Source organism: Ischnura elegans, chromosome 1 (genome assembly GCF_921293095.1).
Source record: "Ischnura elegans chromosome 1, ioIscEleg1.1, whole genome shotgun sequence".
Classification (NCBI taxonomy): domain Eukaryota; kingdom Metazoa; phylum Arthropoda; class Insecta; order Odonata; family Coenagrionidae; genus Ischnura; species Ischnura elegans.
This window is the reverse complement of record NC_060246.1, coordinates 19854207-19866629: the sequence shown is the minus strand read 5'-3', so window position 1 is coordinate 19866629 and position 12423 is coordinate 19854207. Positions and strand designations below refer to the sequence as shown.

The window sequence follows — 12423 nt, the reverse complement described above, 5'->3', positions numbered from 1 at the left end:
GTTGTACTTTTATTATTAATGCTCCATGTAAGGCCTGCTTTCGAAAACTATACATCCGTGGCTGTGTGATCATGGATATAGAAAAGTGGTTTGCACGAATTCTTCAAAACCACTGCTTGACCTCGAAAACTACACTGTCAGGCATTATGCTGCATTGTCGCGTCTCACACAAGTTGCCCAAGTGGCAACTGCTGCGCGACGTGTATCCATGATCACGGGGTGCGGTTGTGCACTGCGAGGATTGGAAAACAGGAATACAGTGCTCCTGTGAATGCAGCGAGTGATCGCTTCCTTTTTCCAAAGGTGATTCTAACAGAAATAATAATCGCAGTATATTCTAGCTTTAATGCTGTAATTCCGATGATTTTGTGTCCGATTTTTTAAAATAAAGATCGTGGAAAAAATTGATGAAGAGTGAAAATCATGCACGGATAATCCGCAACGCGGATATATTGCAGCCAGATAATCAGGAGTCTGCTGTAATAAATAACTATTTAATACCAATTCCACCTTGTATTAAGTAATCTATGATCTCTGTGCCATTGGAATTCCCGTGTAATTTTGAAATTAAAGAAATCATGCATTGTTCTATTTTGTAAATTATATGAAATTTCGGAACCTATGGTCATTTGCAAAAAAATGGCAAATATCAATGCTTCTATCAAGGTTCACTCATGAATTAAAAAAAAGTTAACACCCTGGAGACCAGAGTTGACGTTAAGATAACTATGCAGATGAGCTCCATCCCAGGACCAAAAATGCTTGCATGCACTGCTTGAAGAAGGCCCTATGTAAAAAAGGACCCAGAGTTAAGGATTTTGCTGCTATGGAATTATTTCCAAGTGAAAGGGACAGTATTTTTCGAGTTTTGAGGCAAAAACAGCATAGTAAATATTGTCCGGCCTCAAATTACCTGAAGATATTTCACTTTAGATTCAGGAGAAATCAAATATGTATCATAGTAGGCTTTTCTGGAGGCAAAGATGGTGTGGAATGGGCCCAAACTATAAAACTAAAAGTTCTACGCATACCAATAATTTACTATGTGGTGTACATAGTAAACTTTGACTTGGTGCCTAGTCAGTGTCTGACTAACATAACAGTGCGTGAATGCTCAGTGACTTTTTAGTAACAAATTAATTGGGAATCCCTGGATTGGATGGCAGAACAAACAAAAGAAGAGAAATATGTCTTTATAAAAAAGTTAAACATAATGAAGACAAAATCCAAAAGAAAAGTTAGACTGTGGTTTCAGCAAAATTTGATATCCAACTGCATAAAAATCCTAGGAAAGGTGGAGTCAGTAGAGTTAGCTGGAGGATCATTGCCTGTAAATTAAGTGATAATATTGCAATAGATGAAGACATTCTGCCTTGCGTGGGTGCAATGGCAGAAGTGTTGTATGAGGAGGCGGTGGGCAGTACCACTTTCAGCAGCAGTGACAATGAGGTTGAAATCTAAGTAATATTTTCACCAAATGAGTATTGCCTTCCATATGGCCACGTTACAAAATGCATTGACGTGGTGCGTGGAAGGTATGAAAATTTGATGATGATCCCATTCAGTCACATTCCTTCTTGGTCTGTCACCAGTTGGTCTGTGTATTTTTCATCTTTAAATCTAAACATCCATTTCAAGGTTTCGTTAAAAAATACACAAATTAAGCAAAATGTCATCATAAAAATATTGTAAATGATATTTTTGTCGTCAAGTTTTACACTATTCTTTGTAAAAATAAATATTACTTCTTCCTTGGGACCATTATTTACGTTCACAATTTCAATTAATTTCATATTTATGCAACAAAGTATTTTCAAATGGGAAATGCATTGAGCATAGGCTTCTCTTCGAGACTAACAGTTCTGCTTCATACATGTGTGTGGTAATATTGTGGATACCACTGTTCCTTGCAGTGCTATTTGAATCAGTGGCTTCACTGCTGAAACCACTCCTAATCATTGAATAGATGGTATGTGTTATGATCAGAATTCACCTCCAAATAACTGTCAATAATAACTTCCATAACTGTGTAATATCTTAAACTTTCATTATCAATATAAACTATTATTTTGCCAGAAAGTTGTAGCCAAGTTATTTTCTCAAATGATAGTCAATAAGTGTATATTGCCGGCCTCGGTGGTGGCGGGGTAAAGTCCTCGCCTGCCAAGCATGAGGTCTCGGGTTCGAGTCCTGCTTGGGTGAGTTTTCCCTATCCAGGGCATGGTTGTTAGGGTACGTTTAATTGTTAAATTTGTTGAATACCCTGATATAAAATGGTCTATGAGAGCTGTATTCGGTGGTTTGGGAATAAAATAAAATAAATGTATAGTCAATAAATTTTCTGTCTAGCTATTTTAATGACCAAGAATGGAGAAAGTGTCTTGTGCCTCTATTTATGCATGTTAACTCTCTTCTTTCAGATGATCACCCGAGAAATGTTTGAAGATGCTCTGAAAGACCTTCAAGATGATGGTGTTGTTGTTGTTACTGGAAGAAGTAGTATAAGAGTGTGCTAAAATGATAATTTCCTGTGTATAAGCCAAAAGTAGATGATTAGCCTCCCAGTTCTAAATGATTGAAGTGAAATGCTGCAATAAATTTTTTTTGTAATTTGCAGTGCGATTAAAATTTTTTTTATTTACTTTATAGTACCGTCTTTCTTTGACTGCATCAGGGTCTTTCCTCTGGAGTATAATTTCTCAGAAACCTATAATTTAGTATGGAGAAGAAACACGTAAATTAGTAAAATAGAGGTAAATCCAGCCACAAATAGCCTGCACTATCTGTGTACCTTGATTCTAGCTGTATAGTTTATTTTGCAATGGCTGTAAGCTTGCTATGTAATGAAGTGAACAATCTAGCCACCTATAATCATTGGTCACATTTTCCAATTTTTATAAAATTAAGCAAATTTGGGGCATTCATTATGAACTATTAGATAGCACCTGTTGAAGTTAGTAGTTCATCTTAAGTTACAGTTAATCATTTGGTATCCAAGATAGACAAATTTTAAGGTCATATGTGCTGACCATGAGGTGGAGAGAGTTTTATACCAATTAGCTCTAGAGTGATAGGTGGTGAGAGAAGAGAGTGGATCACGGCTTCCATAGCCCTTGACCTGTATTCACTACCTTAAGCTGGAAGTAGTTATCAGGTTCACTAGAAATACTTTTGCAATTTCAAGAAAACACTGGCAAACAACAATCTCTACTAAATGCACACAGTTACTCCTTTGAACCATGCATTAAAGATATCTGGAATTTCCTTAATTGAAGGTAAATTCTCCCAAATGTATTTCCGAGAAAAAGGTATGTATGCCCTATGTAAATAGAATTTTGATCTGCATCATGGTTGTGTAAAAGAGTGAGATGTGCAGGGGAAAAAATGATGATACAGAAGTAATTCTTCCAGTATTTATTATGACAGCAGTTTTTCAAGAAATACTGTACCAAGTATGCCTTTTCAGAAGTACATTCTTGGATGAAAGGACGGAGCAAACTGCTTGTGAGCAATGTTGGAGCATTCTAAAGCTGCTATCAACTGAAAAAATTGGAGAGAGACTGCCCTACCAATACTAAGGTAATAGAAAAGGGCAGATTTTGGTCTTAAGTTCAACAAACAATTGGTCCTGGGATGGATTGTGGGTCCCATCATCCTGCTATCTTTTTGGGAGGGGCCTCTGCCGGCCCTGATCGGAGGAACTCTTCCTGAGGGATGACGTCTAGTCCACTGCTTCCTGCATATCCGTTGTGAGGTATCATTTCTAGGGCACTCGTGTACTCAGCTGGCAGGCCAGTCTCCAGTGCCCCCAACACGACAACACGCCGGTACTCAGGAGAGGGGCGCCTCTTTTCTGGCAGTTCAGCCCACAATGTCCCGAGGCTGATGTTACCCGATGTGGCCGTTGTATCAGGAAATGGCTCCTTCACATAGCGATACGTCCGTGCTCGGATTCTTCCATCCTCAGAGCTTTCCACCTCAACCTCCATGGGCTCGTAGATACCGCTCTCCACTCCTTCCTGCCTGTGAGAGATATGATTGTATGACTTAAGCAGCTCATCAGTAGGACATAGGGTGCATTCAGGGAGAGTGAGCTAACAGAGTCCTACCAAAACAGCAGTAGAATTTCCCCAGTGTTGTGACGGCTACATGTATAGCAGCTCAGTGTGAGTGATCAGCCATTTTTCAGAGTGGTCTTTTTGGTGGCTACTTGTCAGGGCACTCATCACTGATTGGTGGGAGAACAAATATTAGTTTTCAAACGAGTATATGCAATTAAGGATGGAGAATATTGTAAGTAGTGGTCCGATCCTGTGCTGAGCAATAGCTCTTGAGTGCTCACTTCCCCTGAATTACCCATTACATACTTTTTCCACAACCACTGCAACATCTTTTGGTTAACTTTCCTTGTTTTCACAGGCAATTCAATAATTCCTGTTGGTTGTTTATCATCACTGAGGACAAAAACTTATAAGGAACCCTCTTATTTGTCAGATGCAACTCTGAACTTACCAATTTCATTTTGTATGATGTTTATATGATGGCAAAAATATAAATTAACCTACTAAATGAAAGATGATTATAAAAATTATCATTCTGTAGATAATGATCCACCTGCCAAATGAACATCTGAGAACAGTAAATGAGCCTCTCAAGTAAAAAATTATTTCCCTTGATTTCTTGATATTTGCTTAGTTACAATATTCCGCGTGATTGAATTTATTAGTTAAGTAGACTTTAACTTTTTTGGAGAACATATTGAAGGGAACTACAGTAAAAAAGAGCCCGAGATGAGAGATCATAGTGTGGAACAGATGATGAAGGTCATACATGAGAACTACATTCATGCAAAAAGTATAGCTGATCATAAAATTGAGTGGAGAGCCAGTCTAATTGATCCCACGATTGCTGACTAGTGATGAAAGATTTAGAACTTTCAGATCATGATGAAGAAAATTTTTTACTTTCAGCCATGCTTCAAGAAATTAGATGCGATTGTTTGCATTTTTGCGCTTTCTAACTTTATGTAACACTAGCTTTGTATGCCTTCTTCCCATTGGCATTCAGCAAGTATTATTATTACACTTGTTCTCAAATTTGCTGTTCTTGTAAGCCTCTTTCTGCATGCTCAATACAGTTTCCCTGAATGCAACTCTCCCACCATACCATACACTCCATAAAACCTATGAGAGAAGTTAGAAGGCTACTCTTCACCTACCTGTCCAGGTTGCCTACGTCCGTCATGTTCATTTCCCACAGGGCCCCCCACACATGATGCCCTCCGTCGGGAACAATGGTCGCCACTGCTCCACCCCAGCGTTGTGCATATCCATTGAAGTCCAAGCGATAACCCTGAGTGCAATCATTTAGGGAGTAGTTTTTAGTATTGCTTTTTTGATATTACTTGAAAAACAGTATTACGATACTGACAACATATCTTGCTCTCTTCTCTTTCCATATGACATCTTTATCATAACATATTTCCCAGCTGACAAAGTATTATGCCATTGCTCTTATGTAAAAGTCAAAAATGAACAGCATACATGCTGCATTAAATAGAGGAAGTAGAAGAAAAGCCCATTAATTTTGAAATGAAAAAATGAACTATAATTAAACTTGGTGAGGAGATAATTCAGTGAAGGATACAGAAAAAACTCAAGGGAGGGCACAAAAGATATTTTGAGCTACCTATACCTTTATCATAATGAAGATACATGCAAAATTTGAGATAGTTTTATTTAGACTGATTATACACATGCTAGACAATGCCATCTTATGATATGAAAAAGTTACAATTGTGGTTCTGCAATGTTCATGTTGGGGAGGGTGGTGTGAGGAGAGAGATATAATATTGCAAATGGCAGTTGATATCATTGAAGTGGGAGTTAAACGGAACTCTGACTGAAGTATACTTGACAAGACCCTCCACTTTTGCCTTGCAACTGCCCTTGATGGAAATTACATCATCTGGTTGGATGATAATAATCTATTTCTATATAAAAGAATTTTTAGAATTCCCACCCAGAAAAATTTCATTGTAATACCTAACCTTCTCTCCCCAATTGATTATTGCAGTTCCAGATATGTTGGATCTTTTCCTTACATTTGTTGCTAATCCCACAATGCTGTTTGCATTCAATTTACTTCCACACATTAGGCACCACTGCTTCCATCTATACTTCATCTCTATCCCTATACCATAACACATTGCCTGCCACAGTGCATCATTTTACCTAATGATTGTTTTCCTTCTCTCAACCCTCCTCCATCTCCTTTTTTTGAAATTTCCACATTTTGAATTTCAACACTTTTATTTCTCAGCCGATTGTGATAGGGTTTTGTAAATAAAGAGACCCGAATTTTTCCTTTTTTAGATGCATTGCAGACAACTTGAGTTTGTGACAGAAATTTTTAGCTTTAACCCTTTTGCAGATAAGTTGATGTCAAGTCTGCCACAGCTTCTCCACAACTCCTCGGCCTTGTATGTGGTTTATTGTTGTTAACCTTCTTGTGATTGACTTCTTCCAACAATGAGAGGTTCTCCCTGAGCATGAAAATGAGCCTGATCTCTAATGACATCACGAACTCACGAAGAGAGATTGCCAACTCTGGCATTTTCATATTTTGCACAACTGAGCGAAGGGCTGAATGGGGAGGATTTCTTTCCCTAACTTACATTTCCCATCCATCTACCAAATTTTTTATAGATCTTTGGGGAAGCCAGAGAATTGAAGGTCTTCAGGGGCAAAATAAAAACGAACTCAATATGCATATGTACGTAGGTTCAAATATTGGTACCATTGAAAAATACTCCCACTTTTGGAAAATCAAGATAAGATATTTTTCTACAAATTTATGGGTCTCAATAATTGAGTGACATAAGTTTCACAATATGGCCGATGGTGAAGATGTTGAGGTAAGGATGCTGAGGTATTCCATTTAGAGAAGGTATCCCTTATATAGTATCTCCCGATCAACTCCCTTTGCTTTCAAGCATAGTTCATAGAATTGCCCCAATTACAGCCACATGAAACTTTTAATTATCTCACCACAAAATTCAGCATTGTATTCAAATGTGCAACAAAAGGTTATTCTTTCATGTGAAAAATTTCAGTAGTTCACTTATACGTATAGAACCCTATCAAGATTGATAGATGGAGATCCATGTGAAAACTTGGAAGGATCTGAAAACCAATAACCTGTCAGTGGTATCAATTTCAGAATTGGGACATAGGTTATGGACGGGATTACTCAACATTTAGAGCAATGGGTACTAATAGAGTTATTGCATTCAGGGATTACCAGAGCATAACAGGAGTTAGCTTCAGTTTGTAGAAAGAATAAGATTTAAAGTGATACTAAAATGAAGAATGTTGCTTAAGGACTGCATTATTTTTTGCTAAGGATAATACTAAATAGAGAGATACACAATAGACACGGACTGTGCTGCCTATGCACGCAAATTAAGCAAGTATACTATACATATAAAGTGTAAGTACATTAATTGATTGCATATATACGCTATTTACCAAGAGTAACTTTTGAGGGTTGCTTATTAGCACAATAAGAGGAATGAAAAGCCTCTGGTAGTAACAAATAAGGCGTTTAGTGCTGTCGGTGTACATGCATGGAGTACGGATTAATGCAATACTTGAGTTTTAAGCTAAATGTTGGCAGCACTGCAGATTGTTGGGAAAAAACTGTGGGCCAAGGTAATACAAGTATTATTATCAACGTAGATTAAAAACAAACAGATCGGCAATTTCCAGGAAAGCAAGGTTTAAAAATAATGGAGAATGCACAAATTGTCACATGTAGAGCTGTTGGCTAAACTGTTCCATTAAGTATTGAGGGTTAATTATTTTAATCAATACCATTCAATTATACATAATTGTCCCACTATAAAAAACGATTATTTTATTACAACAGCGGAGCCTCGATATAGTACAAGCGTAAAAAGCAACTATATGTTAAAATAAATAACTATGAAAGAACAAAAATGAATTTAACTGTTAACTTCGCCGCTCCTTTACGAACAGCAGATGGGTTGTTGATTAGAATTCTTTTGGATAACAGATTGCTGCCATATCCGAAGTACAAAAACTTTTCGCTCGACATAGCAGAGTAAGAAGACTGAATGCTACCACAGAAGGCCACGGCGAGGATCACAATGCTTCGCGATTTCAACATTACGCAAATCATAAATCGTCACCTCACAATCAAGTTATCAGCACAGGTAAACACCGCGACACCGCTTTTACCGACCGCTGCCGACTAGACAATTGCGCCAATCGTCCTTCTTGCTGAGTTTGAATTCTTTGATCGATTCATCCTGTCGAATATATTGAAAAAAATATGTGTTAATGATAAATTAGATTACGCTCGCATTTATTTCAGAGCTTTTCTGTATAGCACTTACTCCTGGCTTTCTATATCATATTTCCATTACGTACTACTCAACTTTTCTTCGATTCACCAAAACCGCTAGCTGCAACGGGTCCATTATCTTGACCCACGTAAGGTCATCCCACGCCCTGGGAAATAGCGACAGTGAATATGTAAAGAAGGAATGGTTTGTATTATTGTTATTTAAGCGAATTTGTTAATGAAACGAGGTGGAATAGTTAAAGTAACGTTAATGATTTAATTTAACAATATGAAAAAAATGTATTTTTGATATAATGGGTGAAAATAAGACTTTATCATATTAGTGTAGACAAAGCTTTATTGGGTTATTCATAAATACATAAAAGCGACAATGCTTTGAAAACAAGCGTACAAGTAGAGGTAAGCAATCAATATATATGTAACGTACCATTGCAACCCGTTTACAGCAAATGTATGTTAACAATAACACTGTAATTACTAGGGCGCTATTCCAAAAACAGACCCCTTGGGAAACGAGAAATCAGGTAAACTTTGACATTGGATGTTACATAGCATAAAGACAAGGCACGAATGAAATTATTCCTTAATGAAATGGGAAATATTATAATCTGTGAAGGGGGTCATTAAAAACATCGTAGTATAACGATAAAGAAACAGAAGACATTATATAAACTGGAGCGCTATCGGAATGACGCCTCGTCGAAAAAAGTGATTGCAGGCCATATGTCACTGGGTCATTCATTTGAACACCTATACGAATAATCTAAAACAACGAACTTCATAAGAAAGAAAAAATAACAAAATTTATTAAACATAGGATCCCCATAACCATTCAGCTCACATAGAAAAACCAAATTTTTTTTTTTAAATAGGGCGCTATTACATTTCGACACCGAAGAAATCCTCAGTAGGGGTTAACATTTACACTGACACATTCAAAAAGGTAAAAAGCGAATTTTATTCAAAACGCAAACCTAATTGTGATATGCAATGACGAAATAAAGACACAGCCGGAGTAGTTTCTAAAATTGGAATTAACGAAGTAGGAAAATAAATAATAATAATTGACCCACCAACAAATCGAAGTAAAGTTTCAATGGGTAATTTTTTTGAATTGCAGGGAATTTTTTTGTCCGAACTCCTCTAAAATACGATAAAAAAACATCGAAGATTACAAAGCGTCCATAGACCAAATCGTTTAATAATAAATACAGTAACCTGGAGTCAACAAATACTAGGGCGCCCACCAGGGGCGGATCCAGGATTTTTTCCTGGGAGGGGCACAAGGATACCTCACAATACAAAACGAATGCAATGATAATGGGACCGTATTAAAAATCTTGCATATTTTTGAGGGTCTGGGGGGGCACGTGCCCCCGTGCCCCCCCCCCCCTGGATCCGCCTATGGCGCCCACACGAAATCACGCCCATGAAAAAGGATTGAACAGGCTTGGAAGTCATTTTTTTCTAACGACTGTGACGTACCTAGAGCTGAGATAAAGCATACATAACAGAAAAGACATACGAGACCAAATGGAAAAAATGAAAAACATTCATATAACATCACTTAGCCTCTTTAAAAACTAAACTTGGGCTTGCACAACCCACAGTCTCCGCACCAAATCAAATTCAGGAACAGTAAAATTTTTTATGTCTGATTAATTTGCAGCTGCGATGAAAGGAAAAAGTATAGACACTTTAATAAAATCAAAATAATAGGACTTGAGGGTTTGAAATAACTTTCACACATAAAAGACGGAGAAATAAAATAATTTGCCAGAAAAATATTCGAGAAATGGGTTTAAATTCGTCATTTTAAACTCATTCGTCATTTTAAACCCATTTAAACCGTTAAAGCGAATTTCAGATGTAAAGTCACCAATATTACGTGTGAACACATCTAAGATTATGGGAATCCCATAACCCAAATCGTTTTAATAAAAATGGAGAAACCACGAGTAGAAAAATAATAAGGAAGCCACACCAAATCATCCATATGGAAGGGAAGTGACATGAATGAGAAAATATTTTTTTCCGACGACTGTGCCCGGCGTAAAGCCGTGAGAACACCCTAATCATAGTCAAACATCTTCAACCAAGAGATGAAAATGAAAAACTCTCCATTCAAATTTCGTCTTTGAAATCAAGGCCTGAGATAGCCCAAAACACAGCCTGCGACAAAAATAATACATGAAAAAGTAATAAGTTTTTCAATTCTTTATTTTCGGTAGCAATTTGAAGAAGTTTACAGAGTCGCAAAAGAAATAAAAACACGGCGATAACACCGTTTAAAAAATTAACTGCAAAATGTAAAAAAATAGAGGAAAATAATAGACCCAAAAAAATGGAAGTAAACATTTAAAACTCTAATTTTCAAAACTCTCCTTCAGAATTACGGATCGAAACTCATCTACATTTCGAGGCAACAAATCAAAGATTACGCTACACCCATAGCCCATACAGATTTACATTACATAGAGATACCACGAGACGACAAATACTTGCTCGCCCACACCGAATCAAGCGCATGGAAAATAGGTGATGCGAATGGGAATATATTTTTTTCGAAGACTGCGCCCGGCCTACAGCTGTGATGACACCCCAATCGTAGGAAAATATGTTCAAACAAGGGATTGAAATAAAAAACGACAGCGTAAGTACTTCTCCCCTTTGAAATCTAGGTCTTGGATGGCCCAACCCACAGCACTCGACGCCATCAACAAAATCTGGAGAAGTGAAACATTTTTAAAATTTTTATTACCGGTAAAAGTGAAAAGAAATTTACCACAATCCCAAAGGAAACGAAAGCATGACGAAGCCTCCGTTTATAAATGCATTTGAAAATTTTACGACACTAGAGGAAAATACTTGACCCACAAAAAACTGGAAGGAAAAATGTAAATGTGACATTTTAAAAAGACTCCATCAGAATTTCGGATCGAAACTCGTCTACATTACGAGGTAACACATCAAATATTACGTAACACACATATCCCATACAGATTTACGTTACATAGAGATACCACGAGTCGACAAATACAAAGTCGCCCACCCCGAATCACCCGCATGGAAGGTAAGTGGTATGAATGGCAAAATATTTTTTCCCGAAGATCGCGCCCGGCCTAAAGCTGTGATGTCAGCCTAATCGTAGAAAAACATAGTCAACCAAGGGACGGAAATGAAAAACGACTACGAAATTACTTTTCCCCTTTGAAATCTAGGTCTTGGATGGCCCAACCCACAGCCCTGGACGCCATCAACAAAATCTGGAAGAGTGAAACATTTTTAAAATTTTTATTATCGGTAAAAATGAAAAGAAATTTACTACAATCCAAAAGAAAACGAAAGCATGACGAAACCTCCGTTTACAAATGCATTAAAGTTACATATAGATACCACGAGTCGACAAATACGAGGTCGCCCACCCCGAATCACCCGCACGGAAGGTAAGAGGTAATGGTAAAATATTTTTTTCCGAAGATGGAGCCCGGCCTAAAGCTGTGATATCAGCCTAATCGTAGAAAAACATGGTCAACGAAGGGAGTAAAATAAAACACAACTACGTAATTACTTTTCCCCTTTGAAATCTAGGCCTGGATGACCCAACCCACAGCCCTGGACACCATCAACAAAATCTGGAAAAGTTAAACATTGTTAAAATTTTTATTTTCGGTAAAAATGAAAAGAAATTTACCGCAATCCCAGAGGAAACGAAAGCACGACGATACCACCGTTTCGCAATTCAACTGAAAAATTTACGACACTAGAGGAAAATAATAGACCCAAAAAAATCGAAGTAAACCTTTAAATCTCTCAATCTCTCATTTTCAAAACTCTCCTTCAGAATTTCGGATCGAAACTCATCTACATTATGAGGTAACACATCAAATATTATGTAACACCCATAGCCCATACAGATTTTCATTACATAGAGATACCACGAGTCCACAAATATTTGCTCGCCCACCCCAAATCAAGGGCATGGAAAAATAGGTGATGCGATTGGGAATATATTTTTTCCCGAAGACTGTGCCC

At 37.4% G+C, this 12423-nt stretch overlaps 2 protein-coding genes across 2 annotated transcripts in view; one reads left to right on the top strand and one right to left on the bottom strand.

Annotated features, from left to right (window-relative positions):
- LOC124156525 (DNA replication licensing factor MCM4) overlaps positions 1-2646 on the top strand; it is a 42941-nt gene extending 40295 nt beyond the window's left edge. Inside the window, exon 15 of the mRNA XM_046531120.1 lies at positions 2421-2646. Within this exon, the coding sequence (XP_046387076.1) occupies positions 2421-2516 (96 nt within the window). The 3' untranslated portion in view covers positions 2517-2646. The remainder of the gene's footprint in view (positions 1-2420) is intronic.
- A 753-nt stretch (positions 2647-3399) lies between these two features.
- Positions 3400-8494, bottom strand: LOC124156534 (gamma-glutamylcyclotransferase-like). Its single transcript, XM_046531132.1, has 4 exons — positions 8420-8494; positions 8011-8332; positions 5219-5352; positions 3400-4023 (listed from the first exon to the last, which is right to left on the bottom strand). Exons 2-4 carry the CDS (start codon positions 8200-8202, stop codon positions 3651-3653), a joined length of 699 nt encoding a protein of 232 aa, XP_046387088.1. The 5' UTR covers positions 8203-8332; positions 8420-8494; the 3' UTR covers positions 3400-3650.
- Between the last annotated feature and the right edge of the window lie 3929 nt (positions 8495-12423).